At 51.7% G+C, this 26,325-nt stretch overlaps 2 protein-coding genes, 1 long non-coding RNA gene and 1 pseudogene across 7 annotated transcripts; 2 read left to right on the forward strand and 2 right to left on the reverse strand.

The window, feature by feature from the left end:
• Positions 1 to 41: 41 nt before the first annotated feature.
• On the reverse strand, positions 42 to 1,751 carry RNASEK (ribonuclease K). 3 transcript variants are annotated; one of them, XM_012457409.2, is made up of 3 exons: positions 1,551 to 1,751; positions 808 to 884; positions 42 to 429 (listed from the first exon to the last, which is right to left on the reverse strand). In XM_012457409.2, exons 1-3 carry the CDS (start codon positions 1,734 to 1,736, stop codon positions 288 to 290), a joined length of 405 nt encoding a protein of 134 aa, XP_012312832.1. In that variant the 5' UTR covers positions 1,737 to 1,751; the 3' UTR covers positions 42 to 287. The 3 variants fall into 3 exon arrangements, with proteins under 3 accessions (XP_012312832.1, XP_012312834.1, XP_012312833.1); XM_012457411.2 differs by having other exon boundaries at positions 1,547 to 1,697; XM_012457410.2 differs by lacking the exon at positions 1,551 to 1,751 and adding an exon at positions 1,034 to 1,360.
• LOC105720761 (uncharacterized) lies at positions 1,224 to 16,257 on the forward strand. 2 transcript variants are annotated; one of them, XR_001108213.2, is made up of 3 exons: positions 1,244 to 2,116; positions 4,099 to 4,179; positions 4,349 to 16,257. It is a non-coding gene; the product is annotated as an uncharacterized LOC105720761 (long non-coding RNA). The 2 variants fall into 2 exon arrangements; XR_010343343.1 differs by having other exon boundaries at positions 1,224 to 2,116; positions 4,099 to 16,257.
• On the reverse strand, positions 2,946 to 20,433 carry ALOX12 (arachidonate 12-lipoxygenase, 12S type). 2 transcript variants are annotated; one of them, XM_012457401.2, is made up of 15 exons: positions 20,363 to 20,433; positions 18,292 to 19,653; positions 17,526 to 17,727; positions 16,265 to 16,346; positions 16,032 to 16,154; positions 15,815 to 15,918; positions 15,403 to 15,563; positions 14,084 to 14,227; positions 12,754 to 12,963; positions 8,279 to 8,365; positions 7,881 to 8,050; positions 7,300 to 7,421; positions 4,405 to 4,505; positions 4,112 to 4,282; positions 2,946 to 3,991 (listed from the first exon to the last, which is right to left on the reverse strand). In XM_012457401.2, exons 2-15 carry the CDS (start codon positions 18,424 to 18,426, stop codon positions 3,812 to 3,814), a joined length of 1,992 nt encoding a protein of 663 aa, XP_012312824.2. In that variant the 5' UTR covers positions 18,427 to 19,653; positions 20,363 to 20,433; the 3' UTR covers positions 2,946 to 3,811. The 2 variants fall into 2 exon arrangements, with proteins under 2 accessions (XP_012312824.2, XP_064234456.1); XM_064378386.1 differs by lacking the exon at positions 20,363 to 20,433 and having other exon boundaries at positions 18,292 to 20,023.
• Positions 20,434 to 21,062: 629 nt separating this feature from the next.
• On the forward strand, positions 21,063 to 23,050 carry LOC135275703 (solute carrier family 35 member G5-like; annotated as a pseudogene).
• The last annotated feature ends 3,275 nt before the right edge of the window (positions 23,051 to 26,325 follow it).

Raw genomic sequence — 26,325 nt, forward strand, 5'->3', positions numbered from 1 at the left:
TCAGCCCCGTGCCCGACCCCACTAAAGCACAGACACAGGGCTTAAGAGAGCGGATTCTCTTTATTGAGATTCGGGACGCAGAGAAGGGTGGAGAGAGAGAACAGCCCCCCAGCCCCAGCCCTCTCCAAGGGGGCCGATGCCAGGGATGGGAGAAGAAGGGATTCAGTCTCGCCCGGGAAACCCAGTCCCGCAGAGGGCGCCGGCAAGGGTGGGACGCGACCGGGGTCACGCGGTGCAGGGAGTGTTTAAATAGAGGAGGGGCTGGAGCGGGGAAACGCGCCCGGGCTCTAGCGCACCATGTATTCCTTGCGCTTATTGAGCCGAACTTGGCAGAAAGAGAAGCCCCCGAGGAGGAGGTAAAGGCCCGCGGCGATGAAACAGTTGTAGCTGACTTGCTCGTAAAGGTTGTATATGTTCTGGGGGCCATTCCTAGGGGTGGGAATGAAGCAAAGGTGTCAAACATTAAGAGTAGTCAACACTTGCTGAGCGCTATGTGCCCTGCAGCGGTCTAGGCGCTGTTACGTGTATTACTTTATTCAGTCTTCTTGACCATCCCATGGGATGAGATCTGTCATAGCTGCCATTTTGCAGAGGTGGACTGAGACGGACGGAAAAGTAAAATATCTAAAGACGCCACACCTAGAGTGGTGGGTTTGGGATGGCCGCTGAGGTCTGACTCCCTAGCTCCTAACTACGTTCTCAAGAAAGCAGCTCTCCTCTCCCAATTGTCTAACCTAGGGGCCCAGATCACCCGGCCTCGCCTCCTCCCACCTGCTCCCAGCCCGCCTCCCCCACCTGACTACTTACTCGAAATCTTTCTCCGTGAAGGGAACATCCTCAATCAACACAGCGGAATGGACATTGAAAAATATTCCGAGCATTATCTGGAAAAGGGGAATGGGTAGGTTGTTGAATTCAGGCAGCTGCCCTCACGTTCACTTCGTAAACCCCTCCCATTTCTAATGTTGCTACAACACCCGAGCCTGAGATTAACCAAAACGAGGTAGTGGTTACTGCATTCGGACTCAGCCACCTGGAACAGGGCGTGAGGTGGTGACATTGAGACAAGTGGCTGAGGCAAGGGTAGGAATAGGGTGACCAAGCCATCTCTCCCAGGAACCCAGCAGATCGTCCTCCCTGGAGGCGTCATCATCACGGGACAGTGCGGAAGAGGGGAGGGAGAACCGGCACTTCTACATATTCATTTATTCTTGAAGTGGCGGTGGGTGGATTACTGGGGAAACAAGGCCCAACTACCCATTTCTAAAACAAGCACTCTCTTTCCCCCCATGTCCTCCATTCAACTCAAGCACCTCTCAGGAACCCCGCTCTTGTTTCTCCTATCTTGAGGGGTCTCCACATTTACCAGCCCCAGCTCCTCCCACTTCAGGGCCCTTCACTCCAGTTCCCATTTTCCAATCTCTGTCTCTTCCTCCGGGGCCAGTTCATCCCCGGCTCCTTCGGCCTGCCTGCGGCCCAGAGTGTCCTAGCTCCCAGCTCGGAGCCCCTCAGGCCCTCTCGGATCCTTGCCGGGGAGTCCCCTCACCAACATTATCACTCCCCAGGCGCTGAGGACGATGCCGCAGGCGGCCAGCTTCGGCCCACAGCACAGGAGCGACGCCATGAAGAAGGGAGTCAGAGATCGCCGAGGTGCAAGCGGGCTGGAAAAGCGGTGGGAGAAAGCCCAGGATGCGCTCGGCTGGCTGCAGAGGGGGCGTGGCCCCGGCCTCAACCATCCCGCCCGGGGGTGGCAGGCGGACAAGGTTGGGCTCCTCTAGGGACTTTCATGGGAGACGGCGCCGGCTGAAACCGATACAGCTTCTGTGAAAACCCTTCTTGACATCTGTAGCTGGGGCGTGAGTACTGGAAGAGCGAGGGCCCCCGGTTTCTTGGTCCCCCACCTGCGAACGGGAATAGAAGGAGCTGGCATGTCACGTAATCAAGTCTGGCAAGTCACGTGAGGAGGAACTAGCACTAACCAGGCCTTGGGGGAAAAATTCTAACTGGTGGAGCTCCTGTAACTGGGGCGATGGGGTCTTAAGATCGGAGGATTGGAATCATCTGATTTTTATCTCTGATACATTAGCCTCGGGTTCTCTCCTGTGTTGGGAAAATGGTAAGTGAGACGGATTTTCACCAACAGGGAGCGTTTCTATCTCTTCTTTACTCCTCCCTTTTAAAAATCGAGATTCTGAGAGTATAAAGGAGTTAGGATCCCCTTCTGGTGTGGCTAGAAAGCTTTAAAATTGCTGAGGGTTCTTAGTATTGGAACTTTTTCTCCTAAGTAATATTTTACCATCACATTTGAAATACTGTAACTCTAGATGCCAGATCCAGGAAAAATGGGCGGTTAAGTCCAGGGAAAGCAGACTATGAGCTGGTTGTGAAGGTGAGCAGTTCTGTTAAATATACAAAGATGTCACTTGGCTTCTCTACTTTAAACTGGGGAAACTGATGATAGGTCTTTTGAATAACGTAGAACACAACATTAAAAAATATAAATAGGTTATCCCCTCCAAAAAAAGCTGTTTGTATACTTAACTGGTGAGTGACAGATCTGTAATAATATAGGAATGTCGAGGCGGGCGTATCACTTGAGGTATGGAATTCGAGACCAGCCTGGTCAATATGGCGAAACCCCGTCTCTACTAAAAAATACAAAAATTAGCCGGGTGTGTTGGCGTGTGCTTGTGATCCCAGCTACTCGGGAGGCTGAGGCGGGATAATCGCTTGAACCCGGGAGACGGAGGTTGCAGTGAGCCGAGATGGGGCCACTGCACTCCAGTCTGGGTGCAGAGGGACACACACACACACACACACACACAATTTTGCACTGAGCAGGTTGTACCCACTCTAATGAGGACAATGACCTCAGAATAATTGAGAGGGATCATTTGACCCTGAGACCCCAGGACCAAACAAGGAAACACTGTCACTGGCTAGAATAATTTTGAAGTTCTTATTTATTTTGTGCATATTGTTCTTAAAAGGCTTGCAAAAGAGAACTTGGAATGTGGGAAACACATAGATCCTAGAATGTTAAAGGGGCTGGGAAAGTAGCCTTGAAACATGAAGTATATGCCTCTCATCTGGGACTGTCTGGGCAAGGAAGCCATTTTGGGGCAGTGGTTTTTATTCTGCCCTAAAAACACTATTCTTACTCAGACACTTTTGAGGTACTTGGGTGAATAGGAGAAATATGGGTGGAAGGAAATTGCCAAAGAATAGAGTCAGGAATCTGTATGTTGGCCACCAGGCATGAAGCTGAGGTGGTTGATTTTTCTAAGAAATCCCCCTGCTCCATGATCTTGGATGTTTTGGAAGCAGGGTCAGGGCCTCAGGCTAGTGCAGGGTTCAAGGGCCAAATCCAGTCTGTAGCCTGCCTGTTTATGTCTCAAACAAAGCACATTTGTTTGTGGATTTTTTTTTTTTTTTTCATTTTAAATAGTTGAATAAACCAAAAGAAGACTATTTTGTGATGTGAAATTTGTATCTCAGTGTCCATAAATAAAGTTTTATTGCAACATAGTCATGCTCATTTCCATATTGCCTGTGGCTGCCTTCATGCTGCAGCAGGAGAGCTGAGTCGTTGACAGTGACTATGTGGCCTGCAAAGCCTAGAATATGATCTAGCCTTTGCAGAGAAAGTTTACTGCTCCCCTGGGCTAGTGGGATACTAACGTAGGGAGTTTAACTGGGGGAGGAAATAGATCCTTAGCAGCAGAGACTTCAGGAGAAAGTATGAAATTCAAGATAGAAATGTCAGTCCTAAAGCCGATGTGAAGTCTTCCAGGTGGGGTCACTTTAGGGCTCAGATAGTGACACTGTTCTCTATGCAGCTGGGCTTCAGATATTCATAGGGCAGGTCAAGTTGCTCATTCCGGGCTGTAATCTCCTTTTCCAGGTTTTCCAAATCTGTTCGGAATTGGTTTAGCACAGCTTTGGGCTTGGGACCTGAGAAATATTTTTCTTTGTGATGCCCCAGAGGCACCTGAGACAGAACAGAGGGATCATCAGTCAGTTTCTAAAGACAATCGAACCTAGAGCCCAGACCCCCACTTTGATGTTTCCTTCTAACTGTCATTTCTCTCTCCTAAGAGTCCCCTCTCACCATGTCCGGCTGGCGGCGACCCAGATGCCATGTGATGGTCATTTGAAGACAGGCCTGCCGGACATCAGGTAGTGACCCCATCACTGTGGCCATTGTCACGTCTTCCTTGGTGGTGGGTGGGGGCATCCGCATTGTACATGGGGCATTAGGAACCCAGGCATACCAGTCCAGCTGGAGGAAGCAACTGTAACACTAGAACCCTGGTACTTAGGGTTTGAACTCCCGTCTCTCCCTCAGGCCTCCCAGGCGCCAGACACTTGCCCTCAGGGACCTGGGCTTTCAGCTGTCCATACCTGGCCTTGGTTGATGGCTGCATGCTGGGCGGTGCATGTGAAGATGCACATGGTGAGGAAATGGCAGAGTTGACCCTGGGACTGGAAGGAGACAGGGAAACCTGTGCAGGAAAGGAATTAGAGTTAGAAGCCACAGCATAAGAGGAGAGAAACAAAGGCTGATGTTTTGGGATGCCCATATTTTAGAATTGATGAGTATTTGTTCATTTTATTTAGATATAGTTGCATCAGACATGGGTTTGAGTCCTGGCTGAATCACTTACACTTGGTTACCATAGGCCAATTACTTAACCTCTTTGAACTTAAGTTTTTTCACCTGTGAAATATGAGCGATAGCTACATTGAAAATGAGATGATGTATCAAAATCACCTGGTAGGTAATACATGCTCAATAAGTAATAATTATTGTTACTATGGAAGGATTGGAGGCTGAAAAGTTCTGAGTGACCAAATATCCCTTGCCTCAAAAAGTGGTTAAGAATTGAGAATGCATGGCTGGTGACTCATGCTTGTAATCCTAGCCCTTTGGGAGGCCAGGGCATGAGAATTGCTGGAAGGTGAGTGACAGAGCAAGACCCTGTCTGCATTTAAAAATTAAAAAATAAACAAAGAATAGAGAATGCTGACTCCTATTCCTGGACAGAATGACAAGTCTCTGTGTTAAATAAGGTGGGGAACAGAAGTCATGGATTTCCAGTGTTACAGCTAAGAGGGGCTCCACAGGGGTTATCTCTGGCCACTCATTTTACAGTGGATGTGGGGGCTCAGAGACTGATAATTTTTTTTTTTTTTTTTTGAGAAGGACTCTTGCTCTGTTGCTCAGGCTGGAGTGCAGTGTCACAATCTCAGCTCACTGCAACATCTGCTTTTTGGGTTCAAGTGATTCCTCTGCCTCAGCTGCCCAAGTAGCGGGGATTACAGGTGCCTACCACCAAGCCTGGCTAATTTTTGTATTTTTAGTAGAGACAGGGTTTTACCAGTTGGCCAGGCTGGTCTTGAACTCCTGGCCTTAGGTGATCTCCTCACCTCGGGAGAGCTCTCCCAAAGTGCTGGGAGACCCGATAATTTTATCAGTTAATTGGAATAAATATAATTACTCTCATTTTATAGATAAGAAAATCAAAGCCCATAGAGAATAAACTGTCAGGAAGGCTAGTTGGAAAAAGGCAGAGGCTGACCTTGAACTTAGGTTCCTGACTGCTAATCCCATGCCATTTTTAATTTTAGCACACTGCCTCTAAAACGTCCGTTGGGAAAATTAGACAAAGGTGGGCTATATGAACTGAAAGAGAACGGGGGAGGGCAGGTAGTGGAGGTTAAAGTTAATGTGTGTCAGGAACTGAATGTCTTTGGCTCTTCTTGTATTGAAATCTAATCCCCATTGTGATGGTATTTGGAGGTGGAGCCTCTGGGAGATAATTAGGGCATGAGGGTACAGCCCTCTTGAATGGGTTTAATACCTTTATGAGTGGAGGACAGAATGCTAGTTTGCTGTCTCTCTGCTATGTGAGGATACAAGGAGAAATTGGGTGTCTGCAGCTTGGAAAAGGGCCCTCACCAGAACCTGGTTTTGGACTTCCAGCCTCCAGAACTGCGAGGAATACGTTTCTGTTGTTTATAAGCCACCTAGTCTATGGTGTTTTTTTGAGATGGAGTTTCGTTGTCGCCCAGGCTGGAGTGCAATGGCGTGATCTCGGCTCACCGCGACATCTGCCTCACAGGTTCAAGCAATTCTCCTGCCTCAGCCTCCTAAGTAGCTGGGACTACAGGTGTGCACCACCATGCCTGGCTAATTTTTGTATTTTAGGTTTGACTATGTTGACCAGGCTGGTCTGGAACTCCTGACCTCATGATCCCTCCACCTTGGCCTTCGAAAGTGCTGGGATTACAGGTGTGAGCCACTGCGCCCCACCGGTGTTTATAGTAGTCCAAACTGACTAGGAGCCTAAGGGACAGTACAGAGAAGAACTAGAGAGAATTTGGTCCTGGAAGGGGGAGGTGGCATACCCAGCTTCCCCAGGGAGAGGCTCCCTCCAGGGTAAGGATGTTTGCCACATTCCCAAGATTGGCCATAAAGGCTCCCCAGTAAATGTCTATAGTTGTCCCACAGAGGCAGAGGATGATATTCAAGGCCCGGGTCTGAAGTGTGAGAGGGAGAGGCTGAAGGATGAGTGACAGCAGTCCATGCTGGTGCCTGTGTGATAAGCTTAAGAGCTCAGCAAAGGCTATTTCTTCCTTAAAGGTTCAAATGTAGGGAGTGAGGGTTGACTAAAGGTAGTGGCGATTCTAGCCATAGGGTGGTTAGGGAGGGAGGGTTAGGTTAGACAAAGAAATCTGAGCCCCTAGGATCAGGGTGCTGAGTTTGGGTTTGAGGCAAAGCACGTATAGTATTGAGCTTACATCCAGAGCTGACCTTGCACTGTAGCAGGTGTGCAATATCCCTGGACCCTCTAGGTGTGTTGGACAGTAGCAGGTAGGAAGAGAGGGAGGGAAAGCCAGGTGGGTCATTGGGGACTTTGGAGGGAAAATCTTCCCATTTACATCCCCAGGTAGGAAAATAGGGAACCATCAAGAGGGACTGTGAGCCCAGAGGGACTGTGTAGACCCCTCATGGCTGTGGCTCTGACCTGGTGGGTGCCAGGATATGGCAGCTCAGGGGCATCTGTGACAGGTGGGGTGGGACTAGGGGTTGATGGCCAGGGTCTCCGAGGAGGACGGTCCTTGGGTCTCTAGAATTGTGCTGAGTCTGAGGAGGTGGGAGTGGGATGCACATGCTTTCCTGTGTGGAGGGAGGGAGGTGTGATCAGGGGCTGGGGTCCTGTCCCAGAAGGACAGGGCTGGGAAGGGGCCCTGCCAGAGTCTCCCCAGAGCTTCTGTTTCTGGAACAGATCTTACCTCTGTACTGGGCCTGGCACAGCCCCACCTCTGTGATCTCACGACACCAGGCCTGCAGCTCAGGGTCCCCACTCACCACGTCATCTCTTTGGTAGAAGAGGTGGACGATCCCCTTCACATACCTGCCCGGGGGAGAAGGCGCTTGAGCCTCTGAGAGCAGAAGGCCCTGGCCTCTGGCCTCTATTCTTTCTGTGGCATTTGCCCAACGCTTCCATAGTATCTGGGAAGAGAGCTTGCCTTGGGACATCCCCAGCCCTCTAAACACACTAGCATCTCATGGAAGCAGATGTGGGTCCTTAGTTTAGGAATTTGCAGAGTTGCTGTCATACATCCTCTGAAAATCCTGATTTTTCCAGACCCCTCCCATTATTCCCCAACAGTTTCCCTCATCTCTCTCTGCCCCATCCCAGTCTCCTCATTTTCAGAGCCACCCACCATGTCCTTACTGTTCTTCATCTCTCCCCAGGATTGAGTTCTCTGCTTCTCCTATCTGGACCGTCTAATTTTCTCGTTGCTTTTGCCCCATGCTGGCTTCAGGCCAGAGGCCCCCTTCTCCCCATTACTCAGTCCTCCTTACTCACCTGGCAATGATCTCCCAGAGCCGTAAAGCATCATGGGCATAGAGAGCACTTGGGAGTCCCAGTAGGCCCCGGTCAGCCAGGTCGTCAGGAGGACAGAGTGAGCAGTAGGTCAGCTGAGCCGTCGCGCAACGGAGCAACTGCACGTGGCCCCCTCCACCTGTGCTCACTGCCTGGGATGGGAAATGACAGGTCTTAGAGGGGAAGCAGGGCTGGAGAATCATCACATCTTCCATAAAGCAGGGCAGATGTGGGATTTCCAGATATTAAGACATGGGTATAAAAGGGACAGGTTCATAGGTTAAGAGTGAGGACATTCCCACTTGGTGGGTCTTGTATCCTGAAAGTGTCAGCTCATGGAGAGATGGATGAGGCAGTCCCATGCCCTGTACCCTTCTCACCTTATCAAATATTCCTCCATCTGAGATGAGTTGGGTCCGGGCCCGGGTGTTGATTTCCATGGTGTAGCGGATATGGGGGATCAGGAGCTGGGGAGGAGGAGACTGGAGGTCATGGCTAGTGGAGGCCATGCTTGGGTCCTTCCTGATAGGGCCTGGCACCCAGCATGCGCTTTCTCCTCTTGCTGCTTTCCTTGACAGGCTGGTCTCCTGCTGCTCTGATCATTCACTCTTGTGCTCTCCAATTTCCCAGCGAGCTGGGCTCTGGACCCAGACTGACCAGAATTTTAACCTACACTTTATGCCTCTTTTTTTTTTTTTTTTTTTTTGAGACAGAGTTTCGCTCTTGTTACCCAGGCTGCAGTGCAATGGCGTGATCTCGGCTCATCGCAACCTCTGCCTCCTGGGTTCAAGCAATTCTCCTGCCTCAGCCTCCTGAGTAGCTGGGATTACAGGCACACGCCACCATGTCCAGCTAATTTTTTGTATTTTTAGTAGAGACGGGGTTTCACCATGTTGACCAGGATGGTCTCAATCACTTGACCTCGTGATCCACCCACCTCAGCCTCCCAAAGTGCTGGATTACAGGCGTGAGCCACCGCGCCTGGCCTACGCCTCATTTTAATCCGCAATCTCTTCATTTGTCAACAGGGGGCAGTAATAGACTCTCTTATCTCAGGGGCAGTGGTGATGCTCACCTAAGTGATGTATGGCGTGTTCAGTACACACAAGAGTCCTGGAATAGTAGCTGTCCTCTTCATTGTTTTCACCTTGAATATAGGTGTCTTATGAATCAGCCCCTTGTGATTTTCTTTGCTCTCTCCTCTGTCATTCACATTCTCTTAAACTAGCCTCTCTACTCATTAGCAAAGCTGCATCTCCATCTTTTAGTTGGTTCAGAGCTGGGTTTCTTTAGGGGATGGGTGGGGAGAGTACTTTTGGTCAGAACTAGAAGAGCTCCATTCAGCTACCTGCTTTTTTCTTTTTGAGGCTGAGTCTCTGTCACCCAGGCTGGAGTGCAGTGGGACGATGTCAGCTCACTGCAACCTCCGCCTCCTAGGTTCAAGCAATTCTCTGCCTCAGCCTCCTGAGTAGCTGGGTTTACAGGTGCCTGCCACCACGCTGAGCTAATTTTTGTATTTTTGGTAGAGATGCGGTTTCACCATCTTGGCCAGGCTGGTCTTGAACTCCTGACCTCGTGATCTACCTGCCTTGGCTTCCCAAAGTGTTAGGATTACAGTTGTAAGCCACCACACTTGGTCTCAGCTTCTTGCTTAAGCAAATCTTTCTCCACCTCTGCTTAGGCACTGTTGGGTCCCTCTTCTCCTGCTTTTCCTTAGCTATTAAAAAGAGGCCACCTGATCCTTAACATGCTTTTTTTTGAGACAATGTCTTGCTTTGTTGCCAGGCTGGAGTGCAGTGGCGCGATCTCGGCTCACTGCAACCTCCGCCTCCTGGTTTCAACTGATTCTCCTGCCTCAGCCTCCCAAGTAGCTGGGACTACAGGCACGTGCCACCACACCCAGCTACTTTTTTTGTATTTTTAGTAGACATAGGGTTTCACTATGTTGGCCAGGATGGTCTCGATCTCTTGACCTTGTGATTTGCCCGCCTTGGCCTCCCAAAGTGCTGGGATTACAGGTGTGAGGCATCATGCCTGTCTGTATTTCTTCTTTTTTTAAAAAATCTTACAATGTTTGTCTTCCTTTCCACATAGTTACTATGCAGGTTTCAAGCAGTTTTGGTGTTTGTCTGAATTGTTGATGCTGGATGCTGGCAATGACCCAAGTGATACCTTTGGTGTTAAGATATCAAAGCAGCTCACATTAATCTGAAGCTTTTCAGAAGATTCATGAAAGATGCCGAATGTCACAGGAAGCCCAAAGTCCGCATGAGGAGAGATGCCTAAGGATGAACAGTCCCTAATAGTAATAATTGCAAGAACTAGCTGGGTGAGGTGGCATGTGCCTGCAATCCAAGTTACTTAGGAGGCTGAGGCAGGAGGATCATTTGAGCCCAGGAATTTGAGACTAGCTTGGGCAACATAGCAAAACCCTGTCTCTACAAAAAATAAAAAAAATTAGCCAGGCATGGTGGTACACACCTGTAGTCCCAGCTACTCTGAAGGCTGAGGTTAGAGAATTGCTTCAGCCCAGGAGTTTGAAGCTGCAGTGAGTTTTGATTACACCACTGAACTCCAGCCTGGGTGACAGAGTGAGAACTTGTCTCTGAAAAAAAATTGCAAGGCCAGGTGCGGTGGCTCATACCTGTAATCCCAGCACTTTGGGAGGCCAAGGCAGGCAGATCACCTGAGGTCAGGAGTTTGAGACCAGCCTGACTAACATGGTGAAACCCCATCTGTACTAAAAATACAAAAATTAGCCGGGCGTAATGGTGAGTGCCTGTAATCCCTACTACTCTGGAGGCTGAGGCAGGAGAATCTCTTGAACCCGGGAGCCGGAAGTTGCAGTGAGTTGAGATCACGCCACTTTACTCCAGCCTGGACAACAGAGTGAGACTCCATCTCCAAAAAAAAAAAAAAGGCAAGAACTAATAATGTTTTTTGTAGCATTTAGCTTGTGTCACACTATTAAGTCATTTTAACCTTTAACAACCTCACGATGGAACATGTGAGGACATCTGGAAATTATTGAGGCCAGGGTTCAGGACTGAGACCCCAGCAGTCCAAAGCCAGAGGCTGCACAGGCTACTGTTAGGACATCTGCAGACTTAACCGTCATGTGCATCCACCAGCAAGTCAGCCGTCTGCCAGGGGATGGCATTACTGTGGTGAGTGGAGACAGCGAGAGGCCTGAACTAGGAAAGGGAACTGGGTGAATAGAGGCTTCAGTTGTTTAAGTGCAGCAGAGGATGGGGACACAGGAGACAGCTTGAGATGAATTAAATCCAAGATGCCATTAATCGGCTGGTCTCCATCTTGTCTCTGTTACCAAGGGGGTCACTCCAGAGGTGGCACAGTTATACTGACCAGGCCTGGGGGATCTGGGTGGAGGCCCCCAGCTGAAACACAATTCAGTTGTTTTTACCCAGGACTCACTTGCGTATCTTACCAATACATCAAACTCCATGTACCTAAAAAAAACACCTCATTTTTGCTGACTCTGGCTTGTTCTAACTTTACTGTTTCTGACAATTACTCTGGTTTGTAAGCCTGTATCATTTTTGTGCCCCCTCTGCCAAGTTCCTTATATGTAAAGTATCATCAAGATTTTGAGAACATTTTTTTTTTTTTTTTTTTTTGAGACGGAGTTTCACTCTTGTTACCCAGGCTGGAGTGCAATGGCGCGATCTCGGCTCACTGCAACCTCCATCTCCTGGGTTCAGGCAATTCTGCCTCAGCCTCCTGAGTAGCTGGGATTATAGGCACGCGCCACCATGCTCAGCTAATTTTTTGTATTTTTAGTAGAGACGGGGTTTCACCATGTTGACCAGGATGGTCTCGATCTCTTGACCTCGTGATCCACCCGCCTCGGCCTCCCAAAGTGCTGGGATTACAGGAGTGAGCCACCGCGCCCGGCTGAGAACAGTTTTTTAAAGCAAACACAGGTCTTATTTTGCCTTCTCCCTGGCAATATATACTGAACTCACTGTTTTATAAAATTACAGTATTTATTTATTAAATTTTTTTTTTTAATCTAGAGACTGGGACTTGCTATATTGCCCATGCCGGTCTTGAATTTCTGGTCTTAAGTGATCATACTGCTTTGGCCACCCAAAGCACTGGGATTACAGGCGTGAGCCACCACACCCAGCTCTTAAAACCCCAGTATTTCTAGGTTAGTACGGCACACCCACCCCATGAACTTACAGGTGTGGCAGAAGCTTGTACTGATGGCTTTTCTCTGTCTTGCACCCAGGCACGCTGCGGCTACTGTTTCCTCTACTACGTTTTAGGTTTTTTCCTTTTCGTTCCTGTCATTACCATGCTAGCGTACATCTCTAGCCACCTTACTGTTGGGCAGGTATGAGCGGCTTGCTGGCTGCTCTTCCTTGCCTTTTGATCTGTTTTTACTTAGCTGACTCCTCAGTTGGGGTAAAACATTCTTCATGAGTACTAGACTGTTCCAGGCTGTCTCATGTGATTTCAAACTCTAGTACCAGATACTGTTCTCTGGTTGGCTCTTATGGGCTAAATACGAGATCTGTTTTTCTGGTTAAATGCTAAATCTAAGGTAGGAATGCGGCTTGGGTTTTACTAATAGTGTTCAAGTCCTACTGTGAGCGCACTGCTAGACTGTCAGATCTCAGAATTTCAGAGGGTTCCTGTAGAATGTTAAGTGACTAAACTTAATTAAAATAAACAATTAAAATCAACATCTCAAGATATCGATACAGTCTTGTCTTCACTCACAAATTGCTACAAAGAGTTTTTGCTGCGGCAATATAATTTGATATTGGGCTGTTCCTCTCTCTGGGGTCTGAGGGATATGTGATGTAATAGATTAATAAGTAAGTACCTTGAAGATGGGGTGCAGTCCTGGGAGGCACCGCATGGTGGCGACAGCGATGACCTCAGCCACCAGATGAGTGTTCAGCAAGTGATACTGGAGCTGATGCAGTTGGAAATCTGAATTTCGGACCCAGGACTTTGCCAGGAGCCAGGCAAGTGGGGGATCTGAGGGCAGGAACAGTGTTGGGGTTGGGGAGCTGGGGTTGGGAGGCTGAATCTGGGAAAAAGAGAAACGATTGAACTCCCATTCTGTATATGACATTATAGTCAGCATTCTTGGGGGAACAGAGATGACTAAGTGAGATTGCCTTCTAGGAGGCTGTAGCCCAGTAGGAGGGCTGTGACCCCTCCCAGGCTGCCTCTTGCAAGCTGTAGTGCCCTGATGTCAGGTGGAGTGCAGGCGAGACTGGGCGAAGGGAGTCCAGAAGGAGGCCTTCACAGTGGCATGGGAGAAATCTGTCGGTTTGGGGTTGGCACTCACATGGTGGTGGAATGTGAAGGAGAAGCAGGGGGTGTGAGATTATTGACAGTTCTTGTCAACTAACTGTTAAGAATAGTGAGAGAAGGCCGGGCATGGTGGCTCACGTCTATAAGCTCAGCACTTGGGGAGACCGAGGCGGGCAGATTACTTAGCCCAGAAGTTCAAGACCAGCCTGGGCAATATGGCGAAACCCCGTCTCTACAAAAAATACAAAAATTAGCTGGGTGTGGTGGTGCATGCCTGTGGTCCCAGTTACTGGGGAGGCTGAGGTGGGAGAATTGCTTGAACCTGGAGGCACAGGTTGCAGTGAGCCAAGATCACACCACTGTACTACAGCCTGAGTGATAGAGTGAGATTCTGTCTCAAGAAAAAAGAAAAAATGAGAGAAAAGATATTCAAGAGATGGTGAGGGTTCAGAGTCAGAGGCCACTGAGAGATTAAATAGTGATTCTCAAAGTCTGGTACTGAACTGGTAGTATCAGCATCACTTTGGAACTTACGAAAATGCAGACTCTCAGTTCCCACCCCAGACATACTGTATCAGAAAGTCTGGTCATGGGACCCAGAAACCTGCATTTCACCAAGCACTTCAGGTGATTCTGATGCATGCTGAAGTTTGAGGACCACTGGATATGGGATGAGAACTCCATGAGGCCATTTTGACTCTTGAACAAGTACTTCTAGTTGGGTGAGTCAGGGGATACTAGGGTACAGGCAAATAGTGTGACATGAGGACAGGTCTCACTGAGTGAGGATGGATGGGGTTTAGGAGCCAAGAGCGAGGGGGCTGGGTCCCTGGGAGCAGAGGTTGAGATGAACAGAGCACAGTGTTGTGGGGGAGGCCCAGTGCCCTCACCTGGATGACCATGGGCAGCAGCTTCCCACTGGGCTCCATCTTCAGCATGACAAGGGGGGCAGCCAGGTACTGCTTCTCTCCTTGGATCACGTTAGTTGGAATTCCATCCAGTAGGATGAAGTCAGCTTCAAACAGGGAACCATTCTGGGGATAGGAGGGATGTATCCATTTCTAGAATTCAAAGTCTACCACTACAGGGCCAGGGCAAAGAGCAAGACTTTTGTTTTGTTTTCTTTTTTTGGAGACTGAGTCTTGCTCTGTTGCCCAGGCTGGAGTGCAGTGGCGCAATCTCGGCTCACTGCAAACTCTACCTCCCGGGTTCAAGCAGTTCTCTGCCTCAGCCTCCTGAGTAGCTGGGATTACAGGCACCCGCCACCATGCCTGGGTGATTTTTGTATTTTTAGTAGAGACGGGGTTTCACCATCTTAGCCAGGCTGGTCCTGACCTGGTCATCCACCCGCCTCAGCCTTTCAAAGTGCTAGGATTACAGGCGTGAGCCACTGCGCCCGGCCAGGGCAAGACATTTAGTCTAGCTTCTTGCCATTCTCCTGCATCAGTTCCAGATCCTGTTGGGAGAACTAGAGCACCTGGTCCAGGTCCTCTCATCTTAAAATGAAGGAACAGCCTGGTGAGGGTAGATGCCTTGTGTGTGGATGTGTGGTTGCAGATCTGGGTTTGGAACCAGGCCTGCTCAACCCAGTTGGCATCACAGACATTGTAAACTGACCCCCTGTCAAAGGCCAGGCCCCTTTCTGATCATCACCAAATGGTTTGTGCTCTGGTTTTGGCTGCCATCAGCTCAGCAAATGCTCTTTCATTCCCTATTCAAATCTCATCTCCTCTGCCAAATATTTCAGAGGGCTTTTTCTAGCTACCCCTGCCGCTGCACACGGCACACACATGCACACGCACACATTCTGCCCAGGCTTGTCCTCCTCAGCACAGTCCATTGCTTCCAAACCCCACTTTCTTTTTCTAGAAAGCATCTCCAATTCTCCCCACCTGATGGCTCTTTCACCTTTCTCTTTGCCCATGAACACTGGAGTCCAGAACACCGTGGCCAGGGAATGTCACTGTTCCTGCTAACATCTCCAGCCCCTCTCTGCGTGCTGGGGATCCATTCTGTTTTCCCCTTCATGCTGGGAGCTCCTCATAGTTTTTTCCCCTACATATTTTATTTCTGTATTTTTCTAGCACAAAATTGCACCAAGGGGCAGCGTAGTACTGCAGCCTTCCTTCCTCTGAGTCAGTTTGGTTTCTCTCTGTCCGTTCTCACCACACTAAGGAGAGGACAGTGCCAGGCAGGAGAAGGGAGGTACCTGAAGTTCTCTCTCCAGCTGAGTCCGAAGCTCTTCCATCCCCGAGGGCAGCACTAGCCTGGAGGGCAGAGAGGTCGAGCGTCTCAACAGCATGGGGTTGGCACCATTGAGGAACTGGTAGCCGAACAGCTCATCGTCCTGCCAGCACTGGTGAACCTTCTCTGTGGTGGGCGGTGGAAGGAGGATATATGTACCACAGCCTGCACATCCTTCTCCTCCAGAGTCTACCCCAGGGATTCAGGCATAGGGGCCACCCTGAACCCAGCTTCTGTGTTTTCATTCTCAAGGCCTCTCTGAGTTGACCGGACATGATAAAGTCTCTTCTTGCAAGGAGTTACAGGAGACTGTGGAGAGTGATGGGTCATCCAAAGGACCCTTTAAGGGATTATGGAGGTCTCGGGGAAACACTGACCAGCCAGGGTACTCTTCTGGCCCCAGAAGATCTGATCAAAGTCTTCTAGGCAGTTCCAGGAGCTCAGGAAAGTGTAAACACGTTTGAGGACCATCTCCAGAGCCCTAGGACAGGTATTGAGGTAACTCATTAGCCGATCTCTTGGTCCCTCACCATCTCCCATCATTCATGGACCTCCCAGCCCTTATTCCACTCTGAGGTCCAGCCTTTTTCTCACCCTACCTTCAGTGTCCATTCAAAGTCCAGCCTCTTCTCCTCATGGAATCTCATATTTGGAGGTAGATCATCCTTAGAGTCTGCAGCTATGGTCAGGGGTAACCCTTCCTTCCAGGTGGCCCAGCTAGGAGTTGGGGACAAAGCTTCAGGAGGGATGTCACGGTCAGTGATGGGGGCAGGGTCAGGGAAGGGGTGGGACAATGGGTGGGGGGAGTTTAAGGGGTGAGTGGTCACCAATAGATCTGCTGTCTGTCTTTCAGTTCCTTCTCTCGATGCTTCTGGAACACGTCCAAGGCATTGTCTCCTGGCAGGCGGGCTGCAGAGACATCAGGACAGTTGGCCACATGGCACTGTCTGGTCCTGTGCCGGCCTCTTGTCCTCATCTCCCTGTGCGTAGCCGTATTCCATGTTTTCAGCCTTGCGCGGTTGCTTTTATCTCTGGCTTTGCCGCATTTGATTATCCCCCAGACACATTTATCCCATCTTTGCCAACTTTGCACTCCTGCCTTCTCTTATTTCAGCCCTCATCCTTTGCCTATAGATAAAATCTTCCTGTTTGCCACCTTCACTCATGCTTGCTTCTTCACTTATCTTCCCCAACCTGGCCTGATTTCATCAATATCTATGGTTGGAAAAAAATCACCTTAATTAAGGTGATGAAATCTTAGTCACCCATATGCCTACGCCTACTGTCTACTACAAAATGCTTTGATTAATTTCACATCTTAAACCTCATCTGCCACGCCTTCTTCACCTGTTCTCAAAAGATTCTACGTTTGCCTTTTTTTTTTTTTTTTTACCCTCACCTTTCTGGATTTACCATCATAGTCTGTATCTATTGACTTCTTCTGGCTCATTTCTGCACTTACACTCACCTGACTCAAAGTCATACAGATTCGATGTTTCCATCCCTACCGCCCTCACTTGCCTCTGTATTCATCTCTCTCTCACTTATTACCCATGGTTAAACATTCAGTACTTGTCATCCTCGTTCCTCCCACCTCCTGCCTGCCAGTGGCTTCTTGTGCTTCACCAGTGTCTTCCATGTGATTCTAGCCAAACCAGCTCACCAACATCCTATCATTTGGTTCCCTTAACTGTCTGCTCTCACGGGTCACCTGCCCTCTCCTGTTCCATGTGGTCCCCTCACCTCACTTCTGTGTCACCTAGACATCTCCTTCCTACTTTTACTTTGCTTCTCTGTTTTCCTGGATCGCTGCAACTCCCACTTTCTGTCTTTGCCTTCTTGGAAGATGGGAACTCCAGATCACTTATTCCCTGCCTCCAGCCTCACACGCAGCCTCACTTAGCCTGTGTGAAACTTTGGGGATTGATAACTCCCTTCCTGTTTCCTGTCTAGCACCCTGGGATCCCTATACTTAGCCTGCCCTGGGCCCCTCCCTACATCCTCTAAGTCCTCTCCGACCGTCCTCAGCTCTGTCCTCCCAGCCCTGCAGCAGTTCCCGGGACCCCTTTCCCGACACCGCCCGCTCACCAGTGCCCTCGGGCAGGCTCAGGATGTCCTCGCCTTGCACCCAGCAGTAGCAGGGGAAGGTCGCCTCCGTGCAGGTTCCAGGGCCCTGCACTGTGATGCGGTCACAGAACCATGCGTCGTCCACTAGCCGGTGGTGTTTGCGCAACTTCACGAACTGCAGGAGCCCCAAGTCCTCTGCAATGTCACGATCAAACACCTCTTCCTGCTCAGACCAGACCCAGGCCAGACTTAGTAGGAGGGACCCGACAGAGGCCGTTTCGAGGAGGGAGCCGCTCCCCTGTGCAGCCTGTTTCGCAGGGCCTCCAAAGACGGCATCGCCTCGTTCCCGCCCGGACTCAACCTGCTCCTTGGGCCTCAGGCGCCCGGAGTGAGGCGGAGGACGAGGGCCCGCAGCGCCTGAAGCTGGTGATGGAGCAGCATCGCCCACGTGGGTTCCACTAACTGAGCTCTCCCCGCACGCGGATGCTTGGAGGAGCTTCACGTCCGACCCCTGGCCTCATGCTTACACAGGCTCTGGGTCACTGGGAGAAGGCGCTGGAGGCTGGCGGGACCAGGGGCGGGGAAGGGAGAAGGGGTTGAGCCCAGCCCGGGATTCCAGCTCCGGACCTTGTCCCTGACTTTGCCCCGCGCGTCACAACTCCGTGGAAGTCCCGGTCCCGAGGTCGCGCTGTCACCTTCCCCCAGCCTCCCGCCCTCCCGCCGCGAGCCCAGCCAGGCCTGGGCCCAGGGTCCCCGCTGCCCCGCTCCCCTCTCTCCCCGCGCTGACCTCGCCCCGCACGGGCCGCAGCTGCAGCTCCAGTTCTGCCTCCCCGCGCGCCCCGACCAGCCACAGCTGCACGCGGTTGTGCGACCCGGAAAAGAGCCAGGCCCCGGTGGCCACGCGGATGCGGTAGCAGCCCATGGCGCCCCCCGCCCCACCCCGGCAGCTTAGGCGAGGGGAGCCGGGTCCCGCCTGATTCCCAGGACTACCCAGGGCCACCAGCGCCTCGGGGCCAGTTCCGACCTTTAAAAAACAGGTCTGCGGCCCCGCCCTCCTGGCAAGTTTTAGTTGCTCCCAAGTCCCCGCCCCAGACTAGCCGAAACCTGCGAGCAGAGCTGTAGAGCCGGCTGCGGGGACTGGCTGTTCCTCCTGGTCCAAGCGTAGCTGCAGGATGATAAACGGGCCTGTGCCAGGGTGAGGCCAACGGGGTGGGTGTGGTGGGGCCTTCCTAGACCTCCCGGGAAGGCGGGATCGGGGTGGGTTGGAGCGAACATGGATGAGGACTCGTAAGGTCTCCAGGTCTTTTGGGGAGCTGGGAAGAAGTCGGGGATGAGTCCATCTTCCAAACGGAGAGGAACGTCCGCTTTTCTGGGCCGGGACCTGGGGAAGGCAGTGGGCCGGCTTCGGCCTGGGAGGCTGTGCTTGGGTCTAGGGATGTCCCGCTGCTAGACCCGGTGCGGCCCATGTCTTCCAGTACCTGAGCTCTACCGTCTTTGAGCGCTGTGCTTCCGTCAATGACCAGGGGTTCCCCAGGCTACCTAGAACCTGGAAGTGAAGGAGCTCCACCCTTGCTCCCCACTCCCTTTCAAATATCCGGGCATTGGGGTCCCAATGTACACCAAATATCATGGGCCAGACCTTGGAGAGAGGCCTGAGGCAGGGCAGTGAAAACCTCATTTTGTCCAACCTCCGTAGCGGGTACAGACAATGCTAGGGACCCAGGAACACCAGTCGGGGTGTTAGGGTACGGTGTAGAATTGCTTAGGGACCTGGCATACATGGGCCATTCCCACAAACTTTGCCTTTTCCAGGTGAATGCAGCCCCTTCCGCTCCAGTAGATTTCAGGTTAATTTTTATCCCCGTTTCCTGGTCTTGCATGAGTATCAGGTCTTCTGGAAATCCAGGAACAGCAATTGGGCCACAGCTGTTGAGGGACTTTGTCAACATTGAAGGATGAATCAGAGCTCCGGCTTTGTCACCCATCCATTAATCAGTCAGATGAAGCCTGCTACACAGGTCCCTGTGTAGATCTTGATTCAAGTGATTAGAAGCATTTGGCTCTTCGTGGATATGTCCGGTGGTCTGGGCTAGGCCGGTGGAAGGTGAATCTGCTTTCTTGAGCCAGTTCTCAAAATTGACTTGGTTCCCTAGTTGTTGGTAGAGGTAAGTGAGAGGGGGTTCTAGCCCCGCCTTCCAGCCTCTGGACCTCCCAGAAGTGTCTGCTCCTCATTGGATTCAATTCCTTTTTTTTTTTTTTTAAAGATGGGGTTTCACCATGATGGCCAGGCTGGTCTTGAACTCCTGACCTCAGGTGATCCACCCACCTCGGCCTCCCAAAGTGCTAGGATTACAGGCGTGAGCCACCGCGCCCGGCTCAATTCCTTTTCTTATCTTTTAGGTCCACTCTGTCCTGCATCCTCTGTGCTCAGGACTGCATATCTGCCATTTGCTGGTCCCCCAGCAGCTTGCAGCGCTTGCCAGGGCTCACACCCGCCCCACCCCACCCCCAACCTGCCCCACGCGGGGGGGGTGGGGACTAGGCTGCAGAATTAACCCTTCAAAAGGGGAGTGAGTGCTGTCCCTTCCACGGCCCCAGGCGATCGCGTCCCCCGGCCGCCGCTTGCTCGCTTTCTCGGACACCATACCAGGGCCCCCTTAGTCGCCCCTCAGCGTCTTGCCCACCCGGGGGCGGGGCCAGGCTCAGCCCCCGACCCCTGCGCCCCCAGGTCAACCCCAAAGCACAGCGGTCTGCGCGCGGGGCGCGGCCGTGGCTCCCGCGGCGCCGGGCAGCCGGGAGGGGGCCCGGTAGTTGGCTCCGGTCCGCCCTGGCCCTGCCCAGTTCGCCCCGGGGCCCACCTGACTGCGACGGCGCCGCGTCTGCCAGGCCCGGGTCATCACCGTGGCCGCCCCGGGCCGCTCCAGTTTCGCCCGCCTCCAGCTCCGGCTCCGGCTCCAGCTCCGGCCCCAGCCCCCCCAGCGCCTGGCCCCGGCCTGGCCCCGCCGCCGCCGCCGCCGCCATCATCGGCTCCCCCCGCCCCGGTCCTACCCCCACCCCCACCCCCGGAAACAGTCCCCCCCCAGCGCCGCCGCCGCCGCCGCCGAGAGGAGGCCGCCGCAGCGCAGCAGACGCCGACACAAAGCTCCGAGCGCCCGACGGCCTTCCCCGGGACTGATCCCCGGCAGGACACCGCGCCGCGCTGGCCACCAGGCGGGTGGACACCGAGCGGGGCGCGGGTCAGGCTGCAGCACCCCGGCAGGGGCGCAAGACCACTGACCCCCAGGGAAAGGGATCCCTCCTCCCTTCCCCCTGCACGCCCTTCACTCAGCAGTGCACACTGTTTGAAAGCATAACACACAGGCTCTCAGGGTGCAGAAATGACACGCCAGACTCATAATCAGGCCCAGTGGGATCCACAGACCCAGGGTCAGCACACTCAGAGGGCCAGCCCTGGATACACACACACACACCAGGAGTGCGCAGGGACGCTCAGCAGGCCGCAGACAAGGAAGGCCCTGGCCCCGAGTAAGGGGCACACATCAGCGACCACCAGCGCAAATGAACACACAAAGCTGGCTGGGTACTTTGTCCCCAGCAGCAGATAGATCCACATCTGTATACCTGAACGTAAATGCAGAGGCCTTGGTGTCGGCCTCTTGGGACAACATCAACGAAACACCAGGTGGAAGCACACACAGAGAAAACACATTCCTGAAACTCCAGAGGGACAATCCCAAGGACTCCTCCCTGGTGCTAGAAAATTTGAAACTCTGGAGATGGAGGAGCCAGGCTTCAGAGCTTCTTTCCTTAAAACCTCTCTCAAACAATGCAAAATATAAACAAACAAATTAATGTAAAGCCACAGAGCTAGCCATAAAAAGAATAAAAGAATCAGACAAACTTTGGAGTCATGGAGACATAGATAGAAAAGTAACAGAGTTGGGCTGGGCATGGCGGCTCACGCCTGGAATCCCAGCACTTTGGGAGGCCGAGGGGGTGGATCACTTGAGGTCAGGAGTTCTAGACCAGCTTGACCAACATGGTGAAACCCTGCCTCTACCAAACAAACAAACAAACAAAAAACAAAATTAGTCAGGCATGGTGGTGCACGTTTGAAATCCCAGCTACTTGGGAGGCTGAGGCAGGAGAATCGCTTGAATCCAGGAGGCGGAGGTTGCAGTGAGCTGAGGTTGCACCATTGCACCAGCCTGGGCAACAAGGCAACAAGAGTGAAACTCCATCTAAGGAAAAAAAAAAAAAAAAGAAGCAGAGTGGGAAAATAGGCCCACTACCACCTTAGGAGGGTTCCAGGGAAGAACCCCACCCCCACTCCAACCAGGTCACAGTGCCTGGAGTTCTGAGGGGCCCAGGCTCCCTGAGCCAGGAGGAGAGGAAGAAGTCCAAGGAAAGATGGTGAGTGTGGGGGCCAGGGGCCCAACACCCACTCCCTATAGCTCCTGGCTGCTCTGTTTCCCCTCCTTTCCTAAAACTTAGCTGTCAAAACTTAGCTGTCTCAGAGATACCCGCAAATGGAATTCATAAAGGTGTACCCAGATGTCTCTGGAACCTGTGGCATCACACAGATGCATGGCATCTGAGGCTGCCTCCCCTTCCTCAATCCAACAGAGCATCCTGGGTCCTTTTTCTCCTCCCAGGAACAACTTACCCAGAGAAACACGATGCTCCAGGACCGCTCACTCCCTGCCTCCTGCTCTAGGCCCATATTATTACCACCTCACTCATCTTCTAGGCCCTTTCTAGCTTCCAAGAGTTCCTTAGCAAAATAGCCAAACCCTCTACAGTCCCACAGGGTCCCAGACCCCCCTCCTGGCACCTACCCTGCCCCAGGTCGCCTGGGCTGTGGCTGCCCTCATGCCTGAGCTCCTTCCTCCCTAACAGGCTGGCAGTCATCCCTGCTTCAAGCTGTCCGACTTCACACAGCCATCGCTGCCCTCCACTCCACCCACCTCCCCTCACGCCAGCGCTGCCGGCCCTCTGATGCCACCAAGGGCTTGCTGGTGGCACTGCTGGGTGTGGGCCTGCCTGCTGGTTGCGTAGGCCTCTTTGCTCATGTGGCTCACCAGGCTTCCCACCTGCCCTCGCTGGAGCTGCTCACCTGTCAATGCCTCTTCCACCTTCCTTTTTCCCTGGTACTTAAACTGCGTGGCAACCCACTTCTGGGACTTTCTGATATACGAGGCCGGGCCTGCCTCCATGCGCTGATCCATATCTTCAGCATTGGATGTGCCTACAGTGCGGTTCAGTTGGTGCCTTCTGGCAATGCTGCCACCATTTACAAAGTTGGTTCTATCGTCTGCTCCGCTCTCCTGGCTCTCTGCCTTGAGAGCCAGGGTCTCAGTGGCTACAACTGGTGTGGACTGCTGGGCAGCACACTAGGACTAATCATCATTGTGGGATCTGGACCAGGGACACTGCAGGAGGGGACCACGGGTGTCTACACCACCCTGGGCTATGTGTTGGCTTTCTTGGGAGGCTTGGCACTGTCCCTGGGGCTTCTGGACTACCATTCTTTGGACTTCCCTTAAAGAGCCCAGTATGCAAACAAGGTCTTGTAACCCTAGGCTCTTGCTAATCAATAGCAGTCAAGTCTTATTGACCAATAGCAGTCAAGTCTTATTGACCAATAGCAGTCTTACTAGCCAATAGCAGCCAATTCCTGTATGCAAACAAAGCCCTGTAACCATACCCAATGATAGTTCTGCTTTGCCCACACCCTGCTCTCCCAAACCAATCGAGCTATTTCACTCCCTATAAAATCCCATGTCTGAGAGGAGTCCGTGCGACTTCTCCGGCCCCTCCTGTCGGACCGCAGAACCTCACCCGGGAGCCTGAATAAACCCTTCACATTGGATCTTCTCGTGCTGGCATCAGTTTCTTCCTTTTAAACTCGGCGAGAACAAACCTTACAGGCAGCATTGCCATCATTATAGCCCGGAACCTCAGCTGTGAGAGGGAAGGGAAGGTGGAGGAGTGAGACAGAACTTGGGAGCCCGGGGGTTGGGAGGGATGGGGGCAAAGACTGAAGACAAACATGGGAGGACAAGTGACTGGAAAAGAACTGGTGTGAGAGAGGGATACCTGTCAGAGTCAAGGGTGACTTGGGGACTTGACAGAGAGGGCCTACCTAGAACACCTGTCTGATGTGGTAAAAAGAATAAAGAAGAGGCTGGGCGTGGTGGCTCAAGCCTGTAATCCCAGCACTTTGGGAGGCCGAGGCGGGCGGATCACGAGGTCAAGAGATCGAGACCATCCTGGTCAACATGGTGAAACCCCGTCTCTACTAAAAATACAAAAATTACCTGGGCATGGTGGCACATGCCTGTAGTCCCAGCTACTCGGGAGGCTAAGGCAGGAGAATTGCTTGAACCCAGGAGGCGGAGGTTGCGGTGAGCCGAGATCGAGATCGTGCCATTGCACTCCAGCCTGGGTAACGAGCAAAACTCCGTCTCAAAAAAAAAAAAAAAAAAAAAAGAATAAAGAAGAAAAAATAAAAAAATAAAACTACATATGTTAACTCATACCTCGGCTTTCTGTTAAAACTGCTCTCTATAACCCAAATGTGAATAAGTAATTAAGGACTGTAATTTCCACCCTACCCAGACAATGTGTAAACAAATGCTGGGCACGGTGGCTCACGCCTATAATCCCAGCACTTTGGGAGGCTGAGGCGGGTGGATCACAAGGTCAAGAGATCGAGACCATCCTGGTCAACATGGTGAAACCCCGTCTCTACTAAAAATACAAAAATTAGCTGGGCATGGTGGCACATGCCTGTAGTCCCAGCTACTCGGGAGGCTAAGGCAGGAGAATTGCTTGAACCCAGGAGGCGGAGGTTGCGGTGAGCCGAGATTGCGCCATTGCACTCCAGCCTGGGTAACAAGAGCGAAACTCAGCCTCAAAAAAAAAAAAAAAAAAAAAAAAAAGAAACAAATGCTAATCTTGACTTTTGTGAACCACTTAAGTAACAGTCAGAATGTCAAAACGTCCCCCTGGCCCTCGGAGAGTCCGGAGCCCCTCACCCTCATCTTCGCCCAGGAATCCACTGGAATGTCCAGAGCCCCTCACCCTCATCTCCACCCAGGAGGTTATTTACAGAATCTGCTAGCCCTCAGAACGTCTGAAGCCCCTCACCCCCACCCCTGCCCCTCACCCTCACTCCTGAGGTGGTTTTACGGGTATAAAAGGTCTTGACACCCTCCTTTTGGGGCCACGGGTTGGAGAGACGCGAGTGGTCGCCAGCAATAAAGACCCTGCAATTTGGCATGCTTTTGTCTTGGTGTTGACTTTCTATGCTCGGGCCAGTACAACACTTTGGAGAGAAGGGACCTGTCTAGGGTCCCCTCTGGGGGCCAACCTACCCTAAATGCTGGCCAATCTTCCCTACATAAAACCCTTAATTTCTCTGATGTCATAGTTACTTTATAATTCCCACAAAATCCCTTCTTGAAATTTTTCAGCATGGCTTCTAAAGGGGTGGAATGGCTCTGGGAGTGACCCATATTAACACTTCAAAGAAACAATTCCCGCAGTTAGGAGAGTGTTAGTTCACTCACAGCAGTTCCCTTTCCCAACCTAGCAAGATGCAGCACGGAGCACTCTCCGATTTACATTCACTTCAGTCCTTTTACAATGCCCAGAGGCTTCTTCACTCAAGCCTTCTGTGGCTGTCTCTAATTCTTACAATTGCTCAATGCATGAGGCCCTTCCTAATGGGCCCGATACATTTTACGACTGATGAGTTGGGTTGGACATATCTACACACACAGACACATCCAATCGCTCTCCTTCCAATTCAAAACCATAAGCAAAAAGCTTCCAAGGTTAGTTACAGAGACGGCTTCCTTCAAAAGTGCCGATCTGGCACCCGTGGGTGCTTCCACCCAAAATGGGGTGGGCTACTTTCCCAGGTTCAATCTTACCAAATTCAGTTGTCCAGACTTCCCCAAATACTTGTTCCTCCTCGGTGTTCATCAGCCACTGGGTGGATCCACACTGCAGGGCCTCCCTGCTCTGCTCTGGCAAGGCTTTTCCAACAGGCAAATACCTGCCCAGGAGCGCTCTGAGGATGCGTCACCTCAGCGAGCAGGAGTCCCCCTGCAGGGATGCTCCACAGGGCTAGGCAAACCACCTGAGACTTTTTCCTGCTGTCTGCTCTCCGAGACTCGCTTCCCAGCCAATGCACCAAAAATGTAGCAGGAGCGGCCACGGGAAACGGATCTCTCAAACAACGAATAAAGGAGGGAGGAGTTTAGTCAGCCAGGAGACCAGGCAGTAATTTGTCGAAAACTCAGTTCCTCTAACAAAGGAAGGTTCTGCCTTTATATAGGCTTATACTTTAGATGTTACACGTGGAAGAACCTTAGGTTCATAGTTTTAGGACTCACATGTGAAAAGGTTTCTGGTTTGATCTTTTTTTTTTTTTTTTTTTGAGACGGAGTTTCGCTCCTGTTACCCAGGCTGGAGTGCAATGGCGCGATTTCGGCTCACCGCAACCTCCGCCTCCTGGGTTCAGGCAATTCTCCTGCCTCAGCCTCCTGAGTAGCTGGGATTACAGGCACGCGCCACCATGCCCAGCTAATTTTTTGTATTAGTAGAGATGGGGTTTCACCATGTTGACCAGGATGGTCTCAATCTCTTGACCTCGTGATCCACCCACCTCGGCCTCCCAAAGTGCTGGGATTACAGGCTTGAGCCACCGCGCCTGGCCTGATCTTGTTTTAAGTAAAAATAGTGGCTTCTGAGAGTTTCCCCAAGGACTAGCCTGTCACCTATAGGAAGGTAAAACCGGAGGCGCCAGTCA

Source organism: Aotus nancymaae, unplaced genomic scaffold, assembly GCF_030222135.1.
Source record: "Aotus nancymaae isolate 86718 unplaced genomic scaffold, 86718_ANA_hifiasm-v0.15.2.pri h1tg000018l, whole genome shotgun sequence".
NCBI lineage: Eukaryota > Metazoa > Chordata > Mammalia > Primates > Aotidae > Aotus > Aotus nancymaae.